This window comes from Pelophylax lessonae (assembly GCF_965119305.1).
Source record: "Pelophylax lessonae genome assembly, chromosome: 9".
Classification (NCBI taxonomy): Eukaryota; Metazoa; Chordata; class Amphibia; order Anura; family Ranidae; genus Pelophylax; species Pelophylax lessonae.
In genome coordinates, this window is record NC_138776.1 from 270311823 (window position 1) to 270339714 (window position 27892).

Below are 27892 nucleotides of genomic sequence, written 5' to 3' on the forward strand. Positions count from 1 at the left end.
CGTCATATGATGTCCAACAGAATAAGCCGCTTATGCATACCCTGGGGGGGCACGCAGCATAGCAATCAGTAGTCACACCGCATCTCCGATCACAGTAAAGAGCCTATGATGTAGGCTCATTACCATGTGATCAGTAGTGTCCAATCACAGCGTTACTAGGAAGGGACAGTTATCGGCATTCCTCTTTTCATGCTGAGAAGGCACCAGGAGAGGAGAGTTGATAAGCGGCTCTTCTGACTGGGGGTGTCTGCCCTGATGCTCAGTGCAACCCTATCAGCGATGCCCACCTATAATGCCTATCAGTGCCCATCAGTAATGCCTGTCAGTGCCTCCTTATTAGTGCTGCCTATCAGTGCAATCCATCAGTGCCCATGAGTGGTGCATATCAGTACTCAATATCAGTGAAGAAGAAAACTTACTTTTTTTTTTTTACAAAATTTTGTAACAGAAACTAAGAAAAACGTTTTTTTTTTTTTTCAAAATTTTCTGTCTTTTTCATTTTATTAGCGAAAAAAAAAAAAAAACCCCAGTGGTGATTAAATACCACCGAAGGAAAGCTCTATTTGTCTCAAAAAAATGGTAACAATTTTGTTTGGGTACGGAGTTGCATGACCGCACAATTGTCATTCAAAGTGTGAGAGCGCTGAAAGCTGAAAATTGGTCTGGGCAGGAAGGGGGTATAAGTGGCCGGTATTGAAGTGGTTAACCGAGAGAAGTTGCAGAGGTCTCACACCGCTGCCTCCCATCTCCTGAGACTGCACTCAGTGACTTGGGTGTGAGACTATACAGACATATCCCTCCACCCGGCACAGCCAGCAAATAACAGAGCAAGTAACCCCGGGAGAATTGTTCTGTCAGAGATCTTACTAGACCCGGGCATGGGGCAGAAGACCCAAGGTACATACCCCAGGTGTCTAGGTCAAGCAACGTCTATAGTAATTATCAACATTTTGCTACCAGCTGAACCCCAGAATCTCCATAAATTCAGTCTAGAGACATAAATTGTGTCTGCAGCACAGAGAAGGAAGATTATCCGAGAGAAATACAGGAATACAGGACGGGGAACACAGCTCAGGAAAGTGACCAGGGTATTACAGGCTGATATCACCCAGTCCCCGCCCTACTCTGGACCAATCAGTGAGCAGTATGGGTGGAGGAATGGATTTAGTGTTAATGACCCACCTGTGCTGATCTCTGTAGGAGTGTCCTCCTCTATAAATGTCCCCGTTATTCCATCCTCCTCCATAGACTGCTGATCATCCCTCACATACGTCTCTTCTTCTTCTTCTGCTTTAACCTCAACTTTTATATCTATCAGATCTTCACCCTAAACCAAGAGAAGGATAGAAAATAACATCTGCAAAATATGAGCTTTAGTTTGTGACATCACTAAAGAAATCCAAACTCTATCTCCACCAATCCATGTTCTAGTTGCTCCGTCCCACCAACCTTGTAACAGTGAGGGATGGTGTGACCTCCCTGTGTGGAATCCCAGGAATACAGAGGACGGGGACATCTCTCTGGTGGGTTCCTGATATTAGGTGGCTCCATCCTATCCTTTTGTCCTTCTGAATATTCCTTCATCACTCCATACTCCTCATCCTCTTCTTTATACTCTTCTTTTACAACATTAGTTTCTTCTCTGGGGTTTCCACTCTGAATATATAATAAGATATTCATTGTAACAAACATACTTGCATATAAATCAAAACTATCAGTGATTGTTCCTCATCTACCTGATGATGGTGGGGGATGGTGTGACCTTCCTGTGTGGAATCCCGGGAATACAGAGGACGGGGACATCTCTCTGGTGGGTTCCCATTACTGGATCCATCTGTAGGAAACACACACACACTGAATACATTGTTTCTATGTGTTTATCAGATGATGGGGGATCTAGGTGGATCCTCCGTACTGCTCTCTCCTTTACAATAAAGTCTCCTCTTACCCGGTGATGTGAGGGGCGGCTGATTCTCCATCATGACGTCCTTGTAGAGATCCTTGTGTCCTTCTAAATACTCCCACTCCTCCATGGAGAAATAGACAGTGACATCCTGACACCTTATAGGAACCTGACACACACAATGATACAGTCACCATCCAGACACATCCCTTGTCTGTTACTGGATAATGTCCCAGAATTCCCAGCACCGCTCACCTCTCCTGTCAGCAGCTCCATCATCTTCTTGGTGACTTCTAGAATCTTCTGCATGTTATGTCTCTCAGGTTTTAGGGAGTCACATGGAGGCACTGTGATGGTCATATGATCACCTGACTTCAGAAGAGGAAATCTCTGTATTGGAGAACCAGTAGAAAGATCATGTTAGAATCCCAGAATCCTCCTCACCTCTCCGGTCAGGTCTGTGTTTTATTAATAGAGATAAGAGTGATGTCATGTGACCTCCCAGAATCCTCCTCACCTCTCCGGTCAGCAGGTAGACGATCTCCAGGGTGAGGTTTAGTATCTTCTCAGTCATGTGACTCTGGTCCTCCTCCATCCTCAGTGATGTGGTCATGTGATCTAAGCGGGGTTCCCTGTAGATGGATAGTGGAGAATTATTTGGACTGTACTGGGTGTAAAATGTTAGGATGGGGATATAAGGGGTTAATATGCCAGCTGCCCCCGGTGGGAATTGGAACAGGTAGATCGGTTACTTTGGCGTCTATCTATAAAAAGACTTATTGCATAATCATTCATCCAGCAAGAGCATTTGTTGTGTGCAAATTTTATTTTATTTCGAAAAGTAGTGAAATACCACATTGAGGGCCACTAGATGGAGCTGAGGAGCACAGGAAATACATAGTGTATATATTTGTAACAAGAGATACAATATAACAAATCTGGAGAACACTAGAGGGAATATGTAAGCAATGGGTGTGTAGTATATACATGCGGTTGAAAAGTTATCGGAGCCCCATTTGTATGCAGCCTGCCATCACCTTGCTGTGCAGTAAATAGTGTGCACTAAAAGCACAACCCATCCCCCTCCAGCCCATTACTATAGTAAAAATAAAAGCTAGGCTGTCCATTCACCTCCCTCAATATACTACAAAGGCAGAGACACCTCATATGAGAGGCAGAGTTGCCGTACGGAGAGATAGTAGGGGAAGAGCAGTTACTGTACGGAGAGATAGAAGTGTCAGGTCCCTTTTTTACCACTTCCCGTCCGCGCTATAGCCAAAAGACGTCTACAGCGTGGGCTTACTTTGCTGGGAGGGAATCCATGGATGTGCTCCTGTGGACTCAGCTGTTTACAGATCAGGGTAAAGGGCCAATCACAGCGGCCCTTACCACGTGATCAGCTGTGTCCAATCTCAGTGATCCTACAGTGCCCGGTAGGTAAGTGGGCCTGCCCCCATAATACGAGGGTTAAATTCTAATTTAGGTTTTGGTAATGTGATTTTTTCCCCCCCAGAGATAGGCAAAAAAAAATGTTCATACTTAGCTTAGCACCCCTCCCTCCCCCCACACACATTTGTGTTAGCATTTTATGCCCCCATGAAACAATAACTAACTTTCACTACCCAACACGGTGGAAAGACAACGCTGAGCTTCTACAGGTCGTCAGTTTAGAGAAAACCGGTAATAACGGCCCCAGAATTATTCCTCTCACTCCGGGGTGTGCTGCCAATACCCCCCCCCCCCCCATGTGATAGTGTAGTGGAAATGACAGGTCCTCTTTCAAGAGACATCAGGGGTCTATTAGACACCCTAACATCATCTATGGACCCCAGTGAAGCTGATGAAGATCGGGATTATTCAGCTTCTTCCCTGACCCCAGTGACCGGGGATTGACGCCTGGAAGTGATGAAATGCTCGTCTTTCCTGGGTTCATTCACCGGAGGGGAGATCCGAGAACTGATCACCCTCCACTCCATCCACCATGCCAAGCCTGAGCCTACAGGAGGGGCAGAGGAGACTGAAGTACATGGCGGAGGAGGTCTGGTGTGCGAGGGAGGGTTTGGTATCTTTGAGAGAAGGGTGTAGAAGCGCCAATTTCAGTACAACCCGAATGTCATCCCTAGTTACAAGAGACTGCTAAGGGGAGAACGTGACAACTCCAGAATGAAGAGAATGTTCCGGCCCCGTAAGTGGGGGAATGTTCTCACCCTGAAGGGGTTGATCTAGATTTCCACACTATATATGTGTGTATAATCATCTGCTGGAGATAAAAGAGGTCACAGTGACTATGGAGGAAGAGGACGGACATGGTTACTGGGTGTAAATAGAAAAAATTATCTTATTACCTCCTCTGCTGCCTCTTCCAGCAATGTTTTCTCTCTACTTACTCCCAACTCACCTTTCACCCGGAACTTCCTGCCTGCAGCTGACATCACTTCCTGTCTTCCATGGAGACTTTCTTTGGAGCTCAGAGGAACTGCAGTCCCGAGAAACATCTCGTAGTGAGAACACGGCCTTGGGCTGTGTGTGTATGTACTGTATATCCTTATAGATGGGGTCATCTCCACTCCCACCAAGGGGGACAGACATATATTACTGCCTAGTCCAGCCTTTCTCAGCCAGGGTTCCTCCAAAGGATTTTAGGGGTTCCTTGAGCAATGAACAATTTCTGTCTCTCAGTAACAACTGACATCAATGATCTGTAAGGGGGGCAGTCTTTCCACTGATGACGATATAAGGAGTTCCTTCTCCCATTGGTCACCAATGTAAGGGACCACTACACTGATATAAGGGGGATCTTCTCCCATTGCTCACCAATGTAAGGGACTACTACACTGACCACTGAATAAAGGGACTCCTTCTCCCATTGGTCACTAATGTAAGGGACCACTACACAGAACACTGATATAAGGGGGGTCCTTCACCCATTTGTCACCAATGTAAGGGACTACTACACTGACCACTGATATAACAGGGTCCTTCTCCCATTGGTCACAAATGTAAGGGACCACTGATATAAGGGACTCCTTCTCCCATTGGTCACTAATGTAAGGGACCACTACACAGACCACTGATATACAGTAAGGAGGTCCTTCACACATTGATCACCAATGTAAGGGACCACTACACTCACCACTGATATAAGGAGGTCCTTCACCCATTGGTCACCAATGTAAGGGACTAAAATCGAAAATTAATGAGTGTAGCACTACCCTAAGAAGGCAGCTGAAATATGTGACCTTGAAAAAAATTCAACAGTCACCAATTAATTTGAAACATTTACAAAATGAACATAGAGTGCAAACATAAGAATAATGTGTCCAGTGTAATGGTGCAAATATGGATGGGGATGGGATGTGCAACACAAGGGTGATACAACAATGAAAATGACTTCCAATGGTAGTAAAAAGACGATGGGGTGTCACTCAATGTCTAAAATAAAGTGCCACGTGCAAAAGAAATAAATGCAGGATAACTGTGATCTTCAATAGCACATAACAGTAGTCCATCAAAAAAAAAAAAAAAAACAATAGTCCTCAGTAGTGATGAGCCGAACCCCCCCCCCCCCCCCCCCCCTGGTTCGGTTCGCAGTAGAACACCGCCAACAGTGGAAAAGTTTGTTCAAATAAACGAATTCCATTGAAGTCTATGGGACTCGAACGTCAAAAATCAAATGGCCTCATTTTGAAGGCTTAAATGTTTAAAAAGTTATTTCCCAAAATAAGTGTATGGGGGTCCAGGTACTGACCTGGGGAACATGTAGCAATGCAAAAAAAGTTTTTCAAAACGATAGTTTTTTAGGGAGCAGTGATTTACTGATTTTAATGAGGCTTAAAGTGAAACAATAAAAATGAAAAATTCCTTCAAATTTCGTGCCTGGAGGGTCCCCTGAATGTGCCTATAAAGTAGCACATCTCTACGATGTATGTAGCCTGCTGCAGCTATACTGACATTTCTAAAGCAAAAAATGTCATATACAAATATACATACAAATTTCAATTTGCATGTACTTGTCATGCAGGTGCAGAAAAATTGGGGTTGTTGGTGGTGCCTGAACACCGTAACCCCTCACAATTACTCTTGCTGGGCGCAGGAACGGGACCTGCTGGTAAGAGTTCCATACAAATTTAAAATCGCATGTACTTGTCATACAGGTGCCAAAAATTGGGCCTTTGTTGTTGCTGGTGCCTGAACACCGTAACCCCTCACAGTTACTCTTGCTGGGCACAGGAACAGGGCCTGTTGTTAAAAATTACATACAAAAATTAAATTGTATGCACCTGTCATACAAGTGCAGAAAAATTAGGCCTTGGGGGTTGGTAGTGACCTAAACCAAAAACATTGTTGGAAGCTAGCAGAATAAAGGTAGAGGAATAGGATAGGCAGCATATGCAGGCTCCCTAGCAAATTCAATCAGTTACATCAGCATCAGGGGCTTGATAGCTGTTGTTGATCCAGGACTGATTCATTTGGATAAAAGTCAGCTGGTCAAGAGAGTCTTTGGACAGACGCACTGTTTTCTTTGTCACAAAACCTCCAGCAGCACTGAACCTCCCTTCGGAAAGCACACTGGAAGCAGGACAATCCAGTAGCTCCATGGCATATTGAGCAAGTTCTGGCCAGTGGTCCATCCTCAAGACCCAGTAACCCAGTGGATGCTCAGCTGGAAAAGTCTTTAAGTCTGCTCTTGCGCCCAGATAATCATGCACCATATGATGGAGACACTGCCGATTGTTGCTTAAACCTAACAGCCCTGGGTGCTGCTAAGGACTAAAGAATTGTTTAAAAGCATCGGTCAGCCGGCCGCCTTCTCCACCGCTCCTTCTTTGGCTGAATGATGCCTCAGAAACATGTCCAGAGAATGTTAACTTCCCAGTGTCTGGAAAGGTGTTACACAAATTTTTTTTCAAGGCCTCCTCAAGATGTTTTACCCTCTGCTCCATCTGTGAAGGCAAGATGAGCTCTGCAACTTTACCCTTGTAACGTGGATCAAGAAGGGTTGCCAACCAGTAATTATCCCTCTCCTTAATAGCAAGAATCCTAGGGTCCTTTCGCAGGCTTTACAGAATCAGGGAGCCTATGCAACATAAGTTTGAGGAGGCATGAGCTTTTGAGTCCTCTGGGTAACTAAGGATGACATTGTCAGGAGCAACCTCTCCCCAGCCACGTACAACTCCTGGGGTTTCTGGGGAATGAAAAACATCCCTTGAAGGCAGCTGTATCCTATCCTCTACATCCATGCTGCCGCAATCCTCCTCCTGTGTGTTACGTGTCCTTGCAGGCATGATATCTGCATAAAGGGGGCCTTGTGAGGAAAGGAAGTCCTCCTCTTCCTCCTGCTGTTCTGCCTCAAGTGCCCTGTTCATGATTCCACAAAGCATGTGCTCCAGCAGGTAGACTAAAGGGATAGTGTCACTGATGCATGCATTGTCCTGGCTCACCATCCTTGTGGCCTCCTCAAATGGTGACAGGACGGTGCATGCATCCTTTATCAAAAGCCACTGGCATGGCAAAAAAAAAGCCAAGCTCCCCTGACCCTGTCCTTGTGCCATGCTCAAATAGGTACTCATTGATGGCCCTCTGCTGTGTGTGCAGCCACTGCAGCATTGCCAAAGCGGAGTTCCACCTGGTGGGCATGTCACAAATAAAGCGGTTGGTGGGCAGGTTGAATTCCTGTTGAATGTCAGATAAGCAAGCACTGGCATTGTATGAACTCAGGAAATGGCCACAGATTTTCCTGGCCTGCCTCAGGAGATCTTGGAAGCCCGGGTACCTAGTCAAGAAATTCTGCACCACCAGATTCAGGACATGTGCCAAGCATGGAACATGTGTCAAGTGTCCCTGTCTGAGGGCAGAGAGAAGGTTGGTGTCATTTTCGCATACAACCATTCCTGGCTCAAGCTGTCATGGCCTCAACCATCTCTGAGCTTGCCCCTGCAGAGCTGACAGAATCTCTGCCCCGGTGTGATTCCTATCCCTTAGACAGACCAACTGAAGCCCGGCATGGAATCTTTTAGCCTGACTGCTTGCGTAGCTCCTTGAACGCTTAGGGAGCACTGCTGCTTCAGAGGGCAATTGAGCAGAAAAGGAAATGAAAGAAGAAGAAGAGGAGGAAGTGGTGGAGTAGCCAGATGTGTCAGAACCAGCACCAGCTTTTTGGAGGCGTGGTGGCAAAACAAACTGCAACACTGAACCCTGTCCTGCATCCTTCCCAGCTGCCAGCAGAGTTACGCAGTGTGCCTTGAAGGAAATGTAACATCCCTGTCCATGCCTGCTGGACCATGAGTCAGCAGCAATGTGAACCTTCCTGCTGACTGCTTTGTCCAACGAGGCCATAACACTATCTTCCACACGACAGTAGAGATCCAGAATGGCCTTACGCAAAAAGAAATGCCTTTTTGGTACCTGCCACTGTGGTGCAGCACATTCCACAAATTCACAAAAGGGAGCCAAGTCTACCAGCTGAAAAGGCAGCAACTGTAATGCTAGCAATTTGGCCAAGCTACCATTAAGACGCTGAGCATGTGGATGGCTGGGACAGTATTTCTTTCTATGGTTCAAATACTGGGGTGGGGTAGTGAAATCTGCCTGCTGCTCAAATCAAGCAGTGGTGTACTGCTAGCAGATTGGGTGCAAGTCTCTGTGGCACTTGCTATACCATCATCCCTCTCAATGCAGGTATTTGAGAAAACATGAGGTATAGTAGGGTTAGAGATCCCAGATGAGGAGCAAGGTGAAGTATGCTTGTTTTTATCTTGTGGCTCTTTCAGGTGCTGTTTCAAACGGACTTCATGGCAGGTCGTCATAGGTCTTGTCAAGCATGTCGTGCCCACGCTTGATCCACTTCAGACAGATGTTTCAAACAGCAAAGCTGCAGTCTACTGCACAGGTGCTGAAAAAAGCCCACACTAATGAACTTTTTGAAGTCTGTGGAGCTTTGTGCTCTGATGCAATAAGTTGGCTACTCCTATGGCGGCCCCTGGAGCACATCCAGCCTCGTTGGATTTGTGCCTCCTCCTCACTTTCCTCCTCTACCCTGTCAGGCACCCAAGTACAGTCAGTGACCTCATCATCCTCTCCCTCCTCGTCATTGGAGCAAACTTGGCAGTATGCTGCAGCTGTGGGAACGTGACTGCAAGTTTCCTGTCCCTCATTGTCACCCCCTCTCTCTAGGCTCACGTTATTCCCTTAATCAACCTAGGAACCAACATCACAGCTTTCAAATTGCTGCCCATCCTCCAGCAGCATGTCACTGACACTATGATCGAATAGTTCAGGTGACTCCTCCATGTATGATGGTGGGGCGACACAAGGAGTAGCTGTGGAGAAGGAGCCTGTGGAACGGGCCGCTTTGGCAGCTGCAGTGGAAGGCAAACTACTGGGAACGTGGGTGTCAGAGGAAGAGGATGGCTTATTGATCCACTTCACCAACTCTTCTACATGTTGTGGCTGAATAACACGGCTAGCACCGGAAAAAAAGGACGGGCGTGCCCCGTCTGCAGAGGATGCACCATGTCTGTGACCACCACTTTTCCCTTTAGACACAGAGGCTGCTTGCCCTCTTTTCATGGCATGTGAACGTCTGCCTCTCCTTGTCGGCCTTTCGAACATGATGTGGATTTTGGGGGGGATTTTTATTACTAGTTGATCAATATATAATATATACAGTATCTCACAAAAGTAAGTGCACCCCTCACATTTTTGTAAATATTGTATTCTATCTTTTCATGTGACAACACTGAAGAAATGACACTTTGCTACAATGTAAAGTAGTGAGTGTACAGCTTGTATAACAGTGTAAATTTACTGTCCCCTCAAAATAACTCAACACACAGCCATTAATGTCTAACCCGCTGGCAACAAAAGTGAGTACACCCAAGTCAAAATGTCCAAATGGGGCCCAATAATCCATTTTCCCAGTGTCATGTGACTCGTTAATGTTACAAGGTATTAGGTACAATTATATTCTTCTACAGATCACATCTCCCCTAATGGAAACACCACCCGACTCTTATATTTATGTTATACGCCACTAGATGGAACTGACCATTATAGGAAATCCCAATTCGCCACGACTGGGGGAATGCGGGTCACATTTGATGAACACATTTTTAACAACCAGACCTGTAAGTGTTTGTGAAATCTTCCCGCACAAAATGCACTCAGCCAATGAAAGGTAATGACTCCATTTTTATTTTTCTCCTGCTATCAATGGCCAACACGGGACAACACTTCATCCATGTCTTTGGTGATCTCTGATCTCCTTATGAAGTGTTTCTTACATGATGAAGATCAGCCATGGAGAATATCTGAGGTGTATATCAGGGTGTGCTTCTTCCCCACATGTCCACCAACATTCATATAGAAGACATTTCCCGCACTCAAGGCACTAATACACTTCCAGGGTTGTGTGGGACCCCTGATGTACAGGAAGACAGGACTTCAGTGAGGAACCATTCCCTCACTCAGGACAAGAAAGTGGCTTCTTCCCCGTGTGAGATCTCTGATGTTTGTAAAAATTGGACTTATCTGAAAAACATTTACCGCACTCTGGACAGGAATACGGCTTCTCCCCCGTGTGCAATCTCTGATGTTTGTAAAGAGTGGACCTCTGTGAAAAACCTTTCCCACACTCTGGACAGGAATACGGCTTCTCCCCCGTGTGCAATCTCTGATGTTTGCAAAGAGTGGACCTCTGTGAAAAACATTTCCCGCACTCAGGACAGGAATATGGCTTTTCCCCCGTGTGCAATCTCTTGTGATTGTTAAGACTGGACTGTACAGAAAAACATTTCCCGCAGTCAGGACAGGAATACGGCTTTTCCCCTGTGTGCAATCTCTTGTGATTGTTAAGATTGGACTTCTCTGAAAAACATTTCCCGCACTCCGGACAGGAATACGGCTTTTCACCTGTGTGAAATCTCCGATGTGTTGATAGATGGGACTTTTGAGAAAAACATTTCCCGCACTCGGGACAGGAATAGGGCTTCTCACCTGTGTGAGATCTTTTATGCTTCTTAAGATAGACTTTAAAATTAAAACACTTTCCACACTCAACACAGGAAAACCTCTTATCTGTTGGAAGGACGGCACCATCTCTCACAGTCTGAGTTTCCTCAGGATAAGAGGAATACGATGGTCCGGCACCGTCCCTCACAGTCTGAGGTTCCTCAGGATAAGAGGAATACGATTGTCCATCTACACTGTGTGGTCCCGGATGGACATTTGAGGTAGCCGGGTTTTCTCCTGGACTATACTGTGTGATGTCCTCATCTTCTACTTTACAGTCTGGAGACAAAGTGAGACAATCCTCTGAGGTTTTCCTCATCTCCCGTCCATCTACTAAAATAGAAATACAAAGATTATTACTAGACATCAGCAGATTGGTTCCCCTAAACCAGGACTCCGCCCACATCAGGCAGCTTTTTCAAGAACCAACAACAATGAGAATTGTTTCATAGGAGGGACAGTGATGAGGGGATTATAGGATGAGTGTCCCCTCCCCCTCTATCACTCATTACCATCTTTCCAACACAAGAAGTCCCGCACTTCCTTATTTAGTCCATGATTTAGTCATGAATAACAGCGGGGCTGAGCCCCACCAGAGATCAGAGAGTGAGGATGGGGGGGAAACAACCAAGATGAAGACTGGACTGATCCTGAAGACCACCATCATTGGGTTACTGACTCCTCCCTCATTATCACTTTCTGTTTAAGGTTCCAAAGTTGGAGGATGTTATCACATTATTATCAAAATGTAAAAATCTGTCCTCCAATCAAATCATCAGATATAAAATGTCCAGCTGGTAGGAAATGGGTGTAAGAAAAGAGAATCCATATTATGTGTATATATAGCAGTGGGTAGAGGGGAGAGAGCAGAAGTCAGGAGTATGTGCTAGGCAGGGAACGAGCGGGGACAGGAGCGCACCGCGCGCTCGCCCCCTACAGGCTCTTTGGCAAGTGACGTAGTACTACCTTACTTTGCCTGTAAGCGGGTGCGTGCCGCAATAAATATACAGGAGGCGGTCGGCAAGTGGTTAATGTCTAAACCGCTGGTAACAAAAGTGAGCACACCCCTAAGTGAAAATGTCCAAATTGGGCCCAAAGTGTCAATATTTTGTGTGGCCACCATTAATTTCCAGCTCTGCCTTAACCCTCTTGGGCACGAAGTTCACCAGAGCTTCACAGGTTGCCAATGGAGTCCTCTTCCCCTCCTCCATGATGACATCACAGAGCTGATGGATGTTAGAGACCTTGCGCTCCTCCACCTTCCATTTGAGGATCCCCACAGATGCTCAATAGGGTTTTGGTCTGGAGACATGCCTGGCCAGTCCATCACCTTTACCCTTAGCTTCTTTAGCAAGGCAGTGGTCGTCTTGGAGGTGTGTTTTGGGGTCGTTATGTTGGAATACTGCCCTGCCCCCCAGTCTCTGATGGGAGGGGATCATGCTCTGCTTCAGTATGTCACAGTACATGTTGGCATTCATGGTTCCCTCAATGAACTGTAGCTCCCCAGTGCCGGCAGCACTCATGCAGCTCCAGACCATGACACCCCCACCACCATGCTTGACTGTAGGAAGACACACTTGTCTTTGTACTCCTCACCTGGTTGCCGCCACACACGCCTGACACCATCTGAACCAAATAAGTTTATCTTGGTCTCATCAGACCACAGGAGATGGTTCCAGTAATCCATGTCCTTAGTCTGCTTGTCTTCAGCAAACTGTTTGTGGGCTTTCTTGTGCATCATCTTTAGAAGAGGCTTCCTTCTGGGACGTCAGCCATGCAGACCAACTTGATGCAGTGTACAGCGTATGGTCTGAGCACTTACAGGCTGACCCCTCCCCCCTCCAACCTCTAAAGCAATGCTGGCAACAATCATACGTCTATTTCCTAAAGACAACCTCGGGATATGATGCTGAGTACGTGCACTCAACTTCTTTGGTCGACCATGGTGAGGCCTGTTCTGAGGGGAACCTGTCCTGTTAAACCGCTGTATGATCTTAGCCACCATGCTGCAGCTCAGTTTCAAGGTCTTGGCAATCTTCTTATAGCCTAGGCCATCTTTAAGTAGACCAACAATTCTTTCTTTCAGATCCTCAGAGAGTTCTTTGCCATGTTGAACTTCCAGTGACCACCAGTATCAGAAAGTGAGAGCAATAACACCAAATTTAACACATCTGCTCCCCATTCACACCTGAGAACTTGTAACAGTAACGAGTCACATGACACCGGGACGGAAAATGGCTAATTGGGCCCAATTTGGACATTTCACTTAGGGGTGTACTCACTTTTGTTGCCAGCGGTACTATACAGACATATCCCTCCACCCGGCACAGCCAGCAAATAACAGAGCAAGTAACCCCGGGAGAATTGTTCTGTCAGGGATCTTGCTAGACCAGGGCATGGGGCAGAAGACCCAAGGTACATACCCCAGGTGTCTAGGCTAAGCACCACCTATGGAGAAAATCAAAATTTTACTGCCAGCTGAACCCCAGAATCTCCATACATCCAGTCTAGAGACATAAATTGTGTCTGCAGCACAGAGAAGGAAGATTATCCGAGAGAAATACAGGAATACAGGACGGGGAACACAGCTCAGGAAAGTTACCAGGGGATTACAGGCTGATATCACCCAGTCCCCGCCCCACTCTGGACCAATCAGTGAGCAGTATGGGTGGAGGAATGTATTTAGTGTTAATGACCCACCTGTGCTGATCTCTGTAGGAGTGTCCTCCTCTATAAATGTCCCCGTTATTCCATCCTCCTCCATAGACTGCTGATCATCCCTCACATACGTCTCTTCTTCTTCTGCTTTAACCTCAACTTTTATATCGATCAGATCTTCACCCTAAACCAAGAAAATGATAGAAAATATTATCTGTAAAATATGAGCTTTAGTTTGTGACATCACATAGGAAATCCAAACTCTATCTCCACCAATCAATGTTCTAGTTGCTCTGTCCCACCAACCTTGTAACATTGAGGAATGGTGTGACCTCCCTGTGTGGAATCCCGGGAATACAGAGGACGGGGACATCTCTCTGGTGGGTTCCCATTACTGGATCCATCTGTAGGAAACACACACACTGACTGAATACATTGTTTCTATGTGTTTATCAGATGATGGGGGATCTAGGTGGACCCTCCGTACTGCTCTCTCCTTTACAATAAAGTCTCCTCTTACCCGGTGATGTGAGGGGCGGCTGATTCTCCATCATGACGTCCTTGTAGAGATCCTTGTGTCCTTCTAAATACTCCCACTCCTCCATGGAGAAATAGACAGTAACATCCTGACACCTTATAGGAACCTGACACACACAATGATACAGTCACCATCCAGACACATCCCTTGTCTGTTACTGGATAATGTCCCAGAATTCCCAGCACCGCTCACCTCTCCTGTCAGCAGCTCCATCATCTTCTTGGTGACTTCTAGAATCTTCTGCATGTTGTGTCTCTCAGGTTTTAAGGAGTCACATGGAGGCACTGTGATGGTCATATGATCACCTGACTTCAGGAGAGGAAATCTCTGTATTGGAGAACCAATAGGAATATCATGTTAGAATCCCAGAATCCTCCTCACCTCTCCGGTCAGGTCTGTTTTTTATTAATAGAGATAAGAGTGATGTCATGTGACCTCCCAGAATCCTCCTCACCTCTCCGGTCAGGTCTGTGTTTTATTAATAGAGATAAGAGTGATGTCATGTGACCTCCCAGAATCCTCCTCACCTCTCCAGTCAGCAGGTAGATGATCTCCAGGGTGAGGTTCAGTATCCTCTCAGTCATGTGACTCCGGTTCTCCTCCATCCTCAGTGATGTGGTCATGTGATCTATGTGGGTCTCTCTGTAGATGGATAGTGGAGAATTATTTGGAGTGTATTGGGTGTACAATGTTAGGATGGGGATATAAGGGGGGTAATATGCCGGCTGCCCTCGGTGGGTATTGTAACAGGTAGATCGGGTTACTTAGGCATCTATCTATAAAAAAAATTGCATAATTATTCACCCAGCAAGTCTGCATGAGCATTTGTTGTGTGCAAATTTTATTTTATTAAGGGCAGTAGTGAAATACCACATTGGGGGCCACTAGATGGAGCTGAGGAGCACAGGAAATACATAAAATTGATCACTGTAACAAGAGATACAATGTAACAACTCTGGAGAACACTAGAGAGAATATGTAGCCAATAGGTGTGCAGTATATACATGCAGTTGAAAATTTATTGGAGCCCCATTTGTATGCGGCCTGCCATCACCTTGCCGTGCAGTAATTAGTGTGCACTAAAAGCAACACCCATCCCCCTCCCGCCCATTACCATAGTAAAAATAAAAGCTAGGCTGTCCATTCACCTCCATCAATATACTACAAAGGCAGAGAGACCTCATATGAGAGGCAGAGTTGCTGTACGGAGAGATAGTAGGGGAAGAGCAGTTACTGTACGGGGAGATAGAAGTGTCAGGTCCCTTTTTAACCACTTCCCGTCCGCTCCATAGCCAAAAGACGTCTACAGCGTGGGCTTACTTTGGTGGGAGGGAATCCATGGATGTGCTGCCCGCCCAATCCTTTGGACTCAGCAGTTTACAGATCAGGGTAAAGGGCCAATCACAGTGGCCCTTTACCACGTGATCAGCTGTGTCCAATCGCAGCTGATTACGGAAGAAACACAAGACGGTTATCAGCTTACCTTTCCTCATGCTGACCACGAGAAGATGGGAGAAGAGAGCCAACAACTGGCTTGTGTTAAAGGGACATCGGCACTGATTATCAGTGCAGCCCCAACAGTGCCCAAAAGTGCTGCCAATCAGGGTCTATCAGTTCCTCCTCATCAATGCTCATCAGTGGCACCTATCAGTGCAGCCTCATCAATGCTCGGTATTGGGGAGGGGGGGGGGGTTGCCCGGTGGGTAAGTGGGCCTGCCCCCATTATACAAGGGTTAAATGCTCATTTAGGTTTTGGTCATTTGGTTCTTTTCCCCGGAGATGGGCTTTAAAAAAAAAAAAAAAAAAAAAATGGACATACACATGGTAAAATCAACATTTTTTGCTCATAAAAAACATACCCCCCCCCCCCCCACACACACACACATTTATGTTAACATTTTATGTCCACATGAAACAATAACTAACTTCACTACCCAACAAGGTGGAAAGACAACGCTGAGCTCCTATAGGTCATCAGTTTAGAGAAAACCGGTAATAACGGCCCCAGAATAATTCCTCTCCATCTGGGGTGTGCTGCTAATTTCCCCCTATGTGATAGTGTAGCTGATGAAGATTGGGATTATTCAGCTTCTTCCCTGACCCCAGTGACCGGGGAATGACACCTGGAAGTGATGAAATGCTCATCTCTTCAAGGTTCATTCACGGGAGGGGAGATCCGAGAACTGATCCCCGTCCTCTCCCACCACCATGCATGTCCCAGCCCTACAGGAAGGGCAGAGGAGGTCAGGTGTGTGAGGGAGGGGTTGGTATCTTTGAGGGAAGAGTGTAGAAGCGCCAATTTCAGTACAACTCGAATCTCATCCCTTGTTATAAGAGACTGCTAAGGGGAGAAGGTGACAACTCCAGAATGAAGAGAATGTTACGGGCCCCGTAAGTGGGGGAATGTTCTCACCCTGAAGGGATTAATCTAGGTTACCACACTATATGTGTGTATCATCATCAGCTGGAGATAAAAGAGGTCACAGTGACTATGGAGGAAGAGGACGGACATGACAGGGGGGGGGGGTTACTGGGTGTAAATAGAAAATAAGATCTTATTACCTCCTCTGCTGCCAATTTCAGCAATGTCTCCTCGCTAATTCCTCCCAACTCACCTCTCACCCGGAACTTCCTATTAAAACTTGACATCACTTCCTGTCTTCCATAGAGACTTCCTCTCTGGGTAGAAGTGAGGTCACCACCTTGTGGAGCTCAGAGGAACTGCAGCCCCGAGAAACGTCTCGTAGTGTGAACACGGCCTTGTGCTGTGTGTGTATGTACTGTATATCCTTATAGATGGGTCATCTCCACTCCCACCAAGGGAGAGAGAAATATATTACTGCCTAGTCCAGCCTATCTCAGCCAGGGTTCCTCCAAAGGTTTCTAGGAGTTCCATGAGCAATGAACAATTTCTGTCTCTCAGTAGCAACTGAGATTAATGATCTGTAAGGAGTGCAGTCTTCCCACTGATGACGATGAAAGGGGTTCTTTCTCCCATTGGTCATCAATGTAAGGGACTACTACACTGACCACTGATATAAGGGGGGTCCTTCACCCATTGGTCACCATTGTAAGGGACCACTTATATAAGGGGGTCCTTCACCCATTGGTCATCAATGTAAGGGACTACTACACTGACCACTGATATAAGGGGGGCCTTCTCCCATTGGTCATCAATGTAAGGGACCACTACACTGACATAAGGGGGTCTTTCTCCCATTGGTGACCAATGTAAGGGACTACTACACTGACCACTGATATAAGGGGTTCCTTCTCCCATTGGAAGGGACCACTACACTGACCACTGATATAAGGGGAGCCTTCTCCCATTGGTCACCTATGTAAGGGACTACTACACTGACCACTGATATAAGGGGATTCTTCCCCTATTAGTCACCAATGTAAAGGACCACTACACTGACTACTGGTATAAGGGGGTCCTTCTCCCATTGGTCATCTATGTATGGGACCACTACACTGACTACTGATATAAGGGGGTCTTTCACCCATTGGTCACCTATGTAAGGGACTACTTCACTGACCACTGATATAAGGGGGTGGTTCTCCCATTAATCACCAATGTAAGGGACTAAAATTGAAAATTAATGAGTGTAGCGCTACCCTAAGAAGGCAGCTGTAATATGCGACAAGCTTTAGTCAGCATCCAGCCGGCATCAAGACAGCGCTGAAAGGCATTTTTCCTGCAAAGTGTCCCATTTGAAACTCGTTGAGCCAAAGGAGTATCCCACTCATTCCCTTCTCCCATCCCCAATATAAAATAAACAAAACAAACCAAAGATGCCGGAATGGTCATTGTCTCCAATTTCACACTTGGGTATTCAGTTTAAATGGGCTGAAGGTATCCCCGGTAACCATGGCAGACCCACATCAGGCCCAATGCCTAGAAAACCTGCTACATATATATGAAACCTTTACTTATTTAGTAATTTATTGTCCCTTTCTATGTATTATTTTTACCTTGATTTAGAGGCAGCGCCATCGCACGTTTTACTATTGATTTATTGCGGATGTGGGAACACATTTGTGGAACACATTTGGTGATTGCAGCAGCTGCACCCAGTAATTTCCTCATCTCTACCAATAGGTGGCAGCACGCTACTACCACATTTATACACTAAGGGGACGGAAGTCCCTCTCTAACAGAAGCCGGGTAACGGCTTTCTTCCTTTCTTCACACTGACAGCATGAAGAAAAAAAAAAAAGACGGTAACCGGTTTCTGTTTATTTCGGTCATTGGCTGACAGCTAATCACGATGAGTCACAAGGACGGGCAGCGCAAGAACGGGAGGACGCCCATGTACACCCTCCCGGGATTTGAAGCCCGCACTGTAGCCGTCTTTCAGCTATAGCACGGGTGTCAGGTGGTAAGAATATATATGAGGGGTGTACTCACTTTTGTGAGATACTGTATATACAGTATATACTGCACTGCTGATATGTACTGAACTGACCGATAGATACTGAATGGCCTGATATGTACTCAAGTGGCCTATATATCTATAGAGATATCAATGTATGGTCTATACTGAAACGACCAATAGATACTGAATGGCCTAGTATCTACGAGAGAGAGAGAAGAAAAGAGAGAGAAGAAAAGAGAGAGAAGAAAAGAGAGAGAAGAGAGAGAGAAGAGAGAGAGAAGAGAGAGAGAGAAGAGAGAGAGAGAGAGAAGAGAGAGAGAAGAGAGAGAGAAGAGAGAGAGAGAGAGAGAGAGAGAGAGAGAGAGAGAGAGAGAGAGAGATCAATGTATGGTCTATACTGAACTGACCGATAGATACTCAATTGCCCTATATATAGATAGAGATCAATATAGGGTATACTGAACTGACTGATAGATACTGGATGGCCTGATATCTAATCAATTGCCCTATATATAGATAGAGATCAATATAGGGTATACTGAACTGACCGATAACATACTTAATGGCCTGTGGGAGAACGGGAGGACGTCTATGTACACCTTCCAGGCATTTGAAGCCCACGCTGTTGCCCTCTTTCAGCCATAGCGCGGGTGTCAGGTGGTAAGAATATATACAAAGAAAAAAGAGTTACGAAAAAGACACCCGATTGGCTATTCACTATGAGAATAGAAACAGAAAAATACTTTACTGAAGTTTATCCTTTGGCAGAAGCATCCGTAACTTCCCAGTTGAACCGGCTTGGTGGAAATCAACCCGTCCATATCCCATTCTTCTCACTTTATTGGAATATGGATGTTGCCTGGAGTTTAGCCATTGGCCAATCAACCCCGGGGGGGGGGGGGGGGGTGTTCCCGTCTCAGCCCACAGAATGTTCTGAAGTGACCAGAGTTGGATGGGCCCAGGAACGGTTTCCGAACGCTGGGTCAGGAATAGGACTTCCAACACCAGCACATTGGTACCAATCACTGCCCGCCTGATGCAATCAGGTGCCATATAACAGTTTGGTGTGTTCCTTCGGGGATTCTACGTACGCTACAAACACCAATTTCCATGTACACGACACCCAACATGTCCCATCAGAAGGAATTATTTTCATCTCTCTGCCGCTTATATTTTACGTTTTTCATGAGAGATAAAATGTATTCCTCAGATCTGCTGATACCAATCAAATCTGGCAGACAGTCCGAGGCCTCCTGACTGCCCCCTGCTGGTTTTTGTAGCCAAAATGACTAGAACTTTCCTTGAAGCTTTAGGAAAGTGAGAAATGGGTCTACACGGATGGGATACTTTTGGCGGCATCCAGGCGTCATCTCTATCCTAGAGCTTGCTCTGACCTTTTCACATGCTAATAGAGGAACATACGCTATTTTGCCAAAAGTATTGGGACGCCTGCCTTTACACACACATGAACTTTAATGGCATCCCAGTCTTATGCCTCGTACACACGCAACGATTGTTGGCCGTGAATTTTCGGCCAACGTCCGATCGGCCAATTGTCGGCTTGTTAGTATGATGCTTCCCACAACCGACTGCAACTTTTCGGCCAAACAAAATCTGGTGTGCATGCTATAAAAATTTTGTTGGCCGTCACCACAGCGGCCGATTTTCCGTCAGTCAGTACAGATTTCGGCAGACAAAAATTTGATGAGCAAGACTGGGCATGCTCAGAGAGGAAAAAACACACGGAAAGTAAACCAGCACATGACATCACTTCTGAAGTTGGTTTTTGTTGGCCAACAAAAGTCCAGTGCACGTCTAGAGCACATTTCAACCAACACAACAACACTGGACAAAAGACGGCTGATCGGTCAGCCAACAATCGTTGCGTGTGTACGAGGCATTAGTCCGTAGGGTTCAATATAGCTGGAATATTATTCCAGCTATAACAGCTTCAACTCCTCTGGGAAGGCTGTCCACAAGGTTTAGGAGTGTGTCTATGGGAATGTTTGACCATTATTCCTGGAAGCGCATATGTGAGGTCAGACACTGATGTTGGATGAAAAGGCCTGGTTCGCAGTCTCCGCTCTAATTGATCCCAAAGGAGTTTTATCAGGTTGAGGTCAGGACTCTGCGCAGGCCAGTAAAGTTCCTCTACCCCAAATTTGCTCATCCATGTCTTTATGGACCTTGCTTTGTGCACTGGTGTAAATCATTTGGTGGGGGGGGGGATTATGGTGTGGGGGTGTTTTTTAGGGGTTGGGCGTGGCCCCTTAGTTCCAGTGAAGGGAACTTTCAAAAATGATGGACAATTTCATGCTCCCAACTTTGTGGGAACATGCCTGCAAGCCAGTCAAGTTCCTCCACCCCAAACTCGCTCATCCATGTCTTTATGGACCTTGCTTTGTGCACTGGTCCAAATCATTTGGTGGAGGGAGGATTATGGTGTGGGGGTTGTTTTTCAGGGGTTGGGCTTGGCCCCTTAGTTCCAGTAAAGGGAACTCTTAACGTGTCAGCATACCAAGACATTTTGGACAATTTCATGCTTCCCAACTTTGTGGGAGGAGTTTGGGGATGGCCCCTTCCTGTTCCAACATAACTGCCCGCCAGTGCACAAAGCAAGGTCCATAAAGACATGGATGAGTGAGTTTGGGGTGGATGTCTTTATGGACCTTGCTTTGTGCACTGGTGCGCGGTCATGTTGGAACAGGAAGGGACCATCCCCAAACTCCTCCCACAAAGTTGGGAGCATGAAATTGTCCAAAATGTCTTGGTATGCTGACACGTTAAGAGTTCCCTTTACTGGAACTAAGGGGCCAAGCCCAACCCCAACCCCTGAAAAACAACCCCCACACCATAATCCTCCCTCCACCAAATGATTTGGACCAGTGCACAAAGCAAAGTCCATAAAGACATGGATGAGCGAATTTGGGGTGGAGGAACTTGACTGGCCTGCACAGAGTCCTGACCTCAACCCAAAAGAACACCTTTGGGATGAATTATAGCGGAGACTGCGAGCCAGGCCAACATCAGTGCCTGACCTCACAACTTCTCTTCTGGAAGAATGGTCAAACATTCACATAGACACACTCCTAAACCTTGTGGACAGCCTTCCCAGAAGAGTTGAAGCTGTTAAAGCTGCCAAGGGTGGGCCAACTCAATATTGAACCCTACGGACTAAGACTGGGATGCCATTAAAGTTCATGTGCGTGTAAAGGCCGGCGTCCCAATACTTTTGGTAACATAGTGAATGTCTGATAAAGAAGAAAAGGAATGACCCCCTAAAAAGGGTGGGACTTTAAGGGTAACTAATGAGGATCTTTCGAGAAAGATAGAATTGATTAAAATAGATTACAATTTATTGAAAAAAGTAAGATTGTAAAGGATCAATCAAACAATAATAATAATACATTCAATATACAATACAATACAGTTGCAGATGCATGACAGAATCCAACGCGTTTCGAAATTTGTGTCGTTCCTCCAACTCTCCCTATAGCTAAGTAAGTACTCTTTATTTGGGGAATCTTTGATTGTTAGAATGCTTTCGGTACCTCTACTAAGGTGAATCCTACCTTATACCTGTTACATATTTACCTCTTCAGATCAATGGGCGAACTCCACCAGCTGTATTATCAGCCGTAGGGGTTTTCATCCGTCCCTCTTGGAAGATAATGTCATTGAGTGTCTGCCTCCTTATCTCACCCTACGGTATTTATATTCAGTTTTATTGGGGACACTCCTGCCGTATATAATATCCTGGATAGGTAATCAGATAGATGTAATATAAAACCCTTTATATATTTTAGATAAAGCAGAATACCAACACCTACATTGAACCACTCTGGGACAAAAGCACACCCCCAAGTAGATACTTCATCTGCTGAAGTGGCACTGGATTTGGCTGCTATTTATTTTTTTTTTTTTTTTTATATTTATACGGAGGTAAGACAACTAATAGAAAATACTTACCATTTGGTAAGGCATACGCCCCCACCCCCTAAACACACTTCTATAAGTATTGTCTCTTTACATATGTATTTCAGGCAAACGACACTTATCTGAAAATTTTGGAATATAATACACCATATATATTCCTACATATATACATATACCTCTTTGGTCACATCCTAACGTACTATCTATCTAAGATATCTGAGGCATCTTGGATGTCCCACTACAACACGGAGGTAAGACACCCCAAATAACAAATACTTCCAATTGTGGATAATTTATGTTTAGAGCCTTCTGCTCTTCAGTACTTCCTCGTCCTATGTTTCTCCTTCTGCTTTCAGGGGTCACCATAAATTAAGTTCCAATAGGCACCTCTAGTTTAGGATCACCAACAGGAAGGTGACTGGAATCCTTTCCGTCACTTGAAGGGTTCCTTTCTTCCGTACTTCTGCATATCACTCATCCCCCTCTTGGATCATCTTAAACAGGTGAAGTGATCCGTAATCATAGATATAAGGAAATTTATTTTTGGAGTGAATCTTCTTGACATTGCACTATTATTTACAGGTAATAGCGGATATACAAATAATACTAATACCTGATTCTAGCTCCCACCCTGCGGGACCTCTATATATCCCTCCGTGGATAATATGAGTGGCTCCGGACACTTACCGGTATGTGAACACCTACCAGATGATATTTTGTTGTTTATTATTTCTCCCCCCTCCCCCTCCCCCTCCCCCCTCCCCCTTTCCTCCCCCCTGGTATATTACCTCATGAGATGAAACAATATGTTATCGCATATGCAAAAACTTTGATATGACTGATGTGACACACAAAATGTATGTTTTTGTATTTTGCTTTGTTCTCTTGGATTTACTTTTGGCATATGATTATGCTTTCCAGGAAGACATACAGACTCCCTGAGGAAGATTTTGGTACTATACAAATTTCGAAACGCGTTGGATTCTGTCATGCATCTGCAACTGTATTGTATTGTATATTGAATGTATTATTATTATTGTTTGATTGATCCTTTACAATCTTACTTTTTTCAATAAATTGTAATCTATTTTAATCAATTCTATCTTTCTCGAAAGATCCTCATTAGTTACCCTTAAAGTCCCACCCTTTTTAGGGGGTCATTCCTTTTCTTCTTTATCAACTTATCTAGGGATTATGGTAACACAATATCTGAGAATTACCTACATACCTGTTTCACATAGTGAATGTCTATGACTGATGACTGGGAATTCTGTAACTTTAATAAGACGTAATTACACCATATCTACAATTATTTTCCTCTACAGATCACATCTCACCTACTGGAAACACCTCCAGACTCTTATATTTATGTTATAGGCCACTAGATGGAAATCCCAATTCACCATGACTGGGGGAATGCGGGTCACATTTCATCAACATATTTATAACAACCAGACCTGTAAGTGTTTGTGAAATCTTCCCGCACAAAATGTACTCAGCCAATGAAAGGTAAGGACTCCATTTTTATTTTTCTCCTGCTATCAATGGCCAACGCGGGACAACACTTCATCCATGTCTTTGGTGATCTCTGATCTCCTTATGAAGTGTTTTTGGTAACATAAAACAAAGCAAGGTCTATAAAGACATGGATGAGCGAATTTGGGGTGAAGATCAGCCATGGAGTATATCTGAGGTGTATATCAGGGTGTGCTTCTCCCCCACATATCCACCAACATTCATATAGAAGACATTACCCGCACTCAAGGCACTAATACACCTCCAGGGTTGTGTGGGACCCCTGATGTACAGGAAGACAGGACATTTCCCTCACTCAGGACAGGAATACAGCTTCTTCCCCGTGTGAGATCTCTGATGTCTGTAAAGATGGGACTTATCTGAAAAACATTTCCCGCACTCAGGACAGGAATACGGCTTTTCCCCCGTGTGAGATCTCTGATGGATGGAAAGATAAAACTTCTGTGCAAAACATTTCCCGCACTCAGGACAGGCATGCGACTTTTCCCTCGAGTGACACCTTTGATGTGTAACAAGATCTGATTTTTGTACAAAACATTTCCCGCACTCGGAACAGAAATAAGGCTTCTCACCTGAGTGCAATCTCTGATGTCTGTAAAGAGTGGCCTTCTGTGAAAAACTTTTCCCGCACTCAGGACAGGAATACGGCTTTTCCCCCGTGTGACACCTTTGATGTGTGACAAGATCTGCTTTTTGTACAAAACATTTCCCGCACTCGGAACAGGAAAAAGGCTTCTCACCCGAGTGCCATCTCTGATGGTTGTAAAGATAGGACTTTAGTGAAAAACATTTCCCGCACTCAGGACAGGAATGTGGCTTTTCCCCTGAATGAGTCCTTTGACCTGCAACAACATCTGATTTTTGTACAAAAAAATTTCCGCACTCAGGATCAGAAAATGGCTTCTCCCCCGTGTGAGACTTCAGATGTGTGACAAGATCTGATTTCTTTACAAAACATTTCCCGCACTCAGAACAGAGATTAGGCTTTTCAACCATGTGGGTCCTTTGATGTCCGTCAAGATGTGACTTCTGTGAAAAGCATTTCCCGCACTCAGGACAGGAATACGGCTTCTCCCCTGTGTGAGATCTCTGATGTCTGATAAGATTTGAAATCTGTACAAAACATTTCCCGCACTCAGGACAGAAATACGGCTTTTCCCCCGTGTGAGATCTCTGATGTGTTGAAAGATGGGACTTTTGAGAAAAACATTTCCCACATTCAGGACAGGAATACGGCTTCTCACCTGTGTGAGATATTTTATGCTTCTTAAGATTGCCTTTGAAATTGAAACACTTCCCGCACTCAGCACAGTAAAATCTCTTATCTGTTGGAAGGACGGCACCGTCCCTCACAGTCTGAGGTTCCTCAGGATAATAGGAATACGATGGTCCGGCACTGTCCCTCACAGTCTGAGGTTCCTCAGGATAAGAGGAATACGATGGTCCGGCACTGTCCCTCACAGTCTGAGGTTCCTCAGGATAAGAGGAATACGATGGTCCGGCACTGTCCCTCACAGTCTGAGGTTCCTCAGGATAAGAGGAATACGATGGTCCATCTACACTGTGTGGTCCCGGATGGACATTTGAGGTAGCCGGGTTTTCTCCTGGACTATACTGTGTGATGTCCTCATCTTCTACTTTACAGTCTGGAGACAAAGTGAGACAATCCTCTGAGGTTTTCCTCATCTCCCGTCCATGTACTAAAACAGAAATACAAAGATTATTACTAGACATCAGCAGATTGGTTCCCCTAAACCAGGACTCCGCCCACATCAGACAGCTTTGTCTCTGAGGATCTTACAATTCCCCCCTCAAGGTAACTAGTAAATGGGTCCTCTGATCTCCTACCAGTTCATTTCTTTATTCATGGACCTTAGTCAGAGAGTGAGGAAACAACGAGAACTGTCTTTTATAGGAGTGACAGTGATGAGGGGATTATAGGACGAGTGTCCCCTCCCCCTCTATCACTCATTGCCATCTTCCCAACACAAGAAGTCCTGCACTTCCTTATTTAGTCCATGATTTAGTCATGAATAACAGCGGGGCTGAGCCCCACCAGAGGTCAGAGAGTGAGGATGGGGGGAGAACAACCAAGATGAAGACTGGACTGATCCTGAAGACCACCATCATTGGTTACTGACTCCTCCCTCATTATCACTTTCTGTTTAAGGTTCCAAAGTTGGAGGATGTTATCACATTATTATCACCATGTAAAAGTCTGTCCTCCAATCAGATCATCAGATATAAAATGTCCAGCTGGTAGGAAATGGGAGTAACAAAAGAGAATCCATATTATGTGTATATATAGCAGTGGGTAGAGGGGAGAGAGCAGAAGTCAGGAGTATGTAATGTACAATATAGAGTATATAGTGCAGGGGTCAGGAGTATGTAATGTACAACATAGAGTATATAGTGCAGGGGTCAGGAGTATGTAATGTACAACATAGAGTATATAGTGCAGGGGTCAGGAGTATGTAATGTACAACATAGAGTATATAGTGTAATGATCAGTGCTCATAATGTTGGTATTCATTAATCAGTGGTGGCCTAAATATTTACTTATCCACAACCTGCTGGGCCTATAGCAAAATGACGGCTGGGCGGGTATTTTCAGTCATTTTCATTTGTAATACCACCAAAAGAAAGCTCTATCTGTCTCACAAAAATGGTAACAATTTAGTTTGGGCTACGGTGTTGCATGAACGCACCATTGTCATTCAAATTGTGACAGCGCTGAAAGCTGAAAATCGGCCTGGGCAGGAAGGGGGGGGCGGGGTATAAGTGGCTGATATTGAAGTGGGTAACTGAGACAAGTTGCAGAGGTCGCACACCGCTGCCTCCCATCTCCTGAGACTGCACTCAGTGACTTGGGTGTGAGACTATACAGACATATCCCTCCACCCGGCACAGCCAACAAATAACAGGGCAAGTAACCCCGGGAGAATTGTTCGGTCAGAGATCTTGCTAGACCCGGGCATGGGGCAGAACACCCAAGGTACATACCCCAGGTGTCTAGGCTGAGCAACGTCTATGGTGAACATCAACATTTTACTGCCAGTTGAACCCCAGAATCTCCATAAATCCAGTCTAGAGACATAAATTGTGTCTGCAGCACAGAGAAGGAAGATTATCCGAGAGAAATACAGGAATACAGGACGGGGAACACAGCTCAGGAAAGTGACCAGGGGATTACAGGCTGACATCACCCAGTCCCCGCCCTACTCTGGACCAATCAGTGAGCAGTATGGGTGGAGGAATGTATTTAGTGTTATGACCCACCTGTGCTGATCTCTGTAGGAGTGTCCTCCTCTATAAATGTCCCCGTTATTCCATCCTCCTCCATAGACTGCTGATCATCCCTCAAATACCTCTCTTCTTCTTCTGCTTTAACCTCAAATTCTATATCGATTGGATCTCCACTCTAAACCAAGAAAATGAGAGAGAATATCATCTGGAAGATATAAGATTTAATATAAGAAATCCAAACTATCTCCACCAGTCCATGTTCTAGATGCTCCAATCCACCAACCTTGTACCATTGAGGGATGGTGTGACCTTCCTGTGTGGAATCCCGGGAATACAGAGGACGGGGACATCTCTCTGGTGGGTTCCTGGTATTAGGTGGATCCATCATATTCTTGTGTCCTTCTGAATACTCCTCCATCTCTCCATACTCCTCATCCTCCTCTTTATACTCTTCTTTAACAAGATTAGTATCTTCCCTGAGGTTTCCACTCTGAAATATAATAAGATATTCATTGTAACAAACATACTTGCATATAAATCAAAACTTTCAGTAATTGTTCCTTATCTACCTGATGATGGTGAGGGATGGTGTGACCTTCCTGTGTGGAATCCCGGGAATACAGAGGACGGGGACATCTCTCTGGTGGGTTCCCATTACTGGATCCATCTGTAGGAAACACACAC

At 45.3% G+C, this 27892-nt stretch overlaps 4 protein-coding genes across 4 annotated transcripts in view; all 4 read right to left on the minus strand.

The window, feature by feature from the left end:
• The window catches only part of LOC309564464 (uncharacterized protein), a gene marked incomplete at both ends in the record, with an annotated part of 826241 nt that overhangs the window by 260980 nt on the left and 537369 nt on the right, over nt 1-27892 (minus strand).
• Nucleotides 1-27892, minus strand: part of LOC309564045 (uncharacterized protein) — a gene marked incomplete at its 3' end in the record, with an annotated part of 140480 nt that overhangs the window by 98118 nt on the left and 14470 nt on the right. The gene's annotated exons all lie outside the window — the stretch shown is intronic.
• Nucleotides 840-27741, minus strand: LOC309564047 (uncharacterized protein; the record flags this gene model as incomplete). Its single annotated transcript, XM_082268672.1, has 3 exons — nt 840-1327; nt 27492-27698; nt 27736-27741. 3 exons carry the CDS (start codon nt 27739-27741, stop codon nt 1121-1123), a joined length of 420 nt encoding a protein of 139 aa, XP_082124798.1. The 3' UTR covers nt 840-1120.
• LOC309564048 (oocyte zinc finger protein XlCOF8.4-like) lies at nt 1390-2531 on the minus strand (the record flags this gene model as incomplete). Its single annotated transcript, XM_082268673.1, has 6 exons — nt 2421-2531; nt 2159-2293; nt 1949-2072; nt 1737-1834; nt 1588-1656; nt 1390-1449 (listed from the first exon to the last, which is right to left on the minus strand). Exons 1-6 carry the CDS (start codon nt 2514-2516, stop codon nt 1390-1392), a joined length of 582 nt encoding a protein of 193 aa, XP_082124799.1. The 5' UTR covers nt 2517-2531.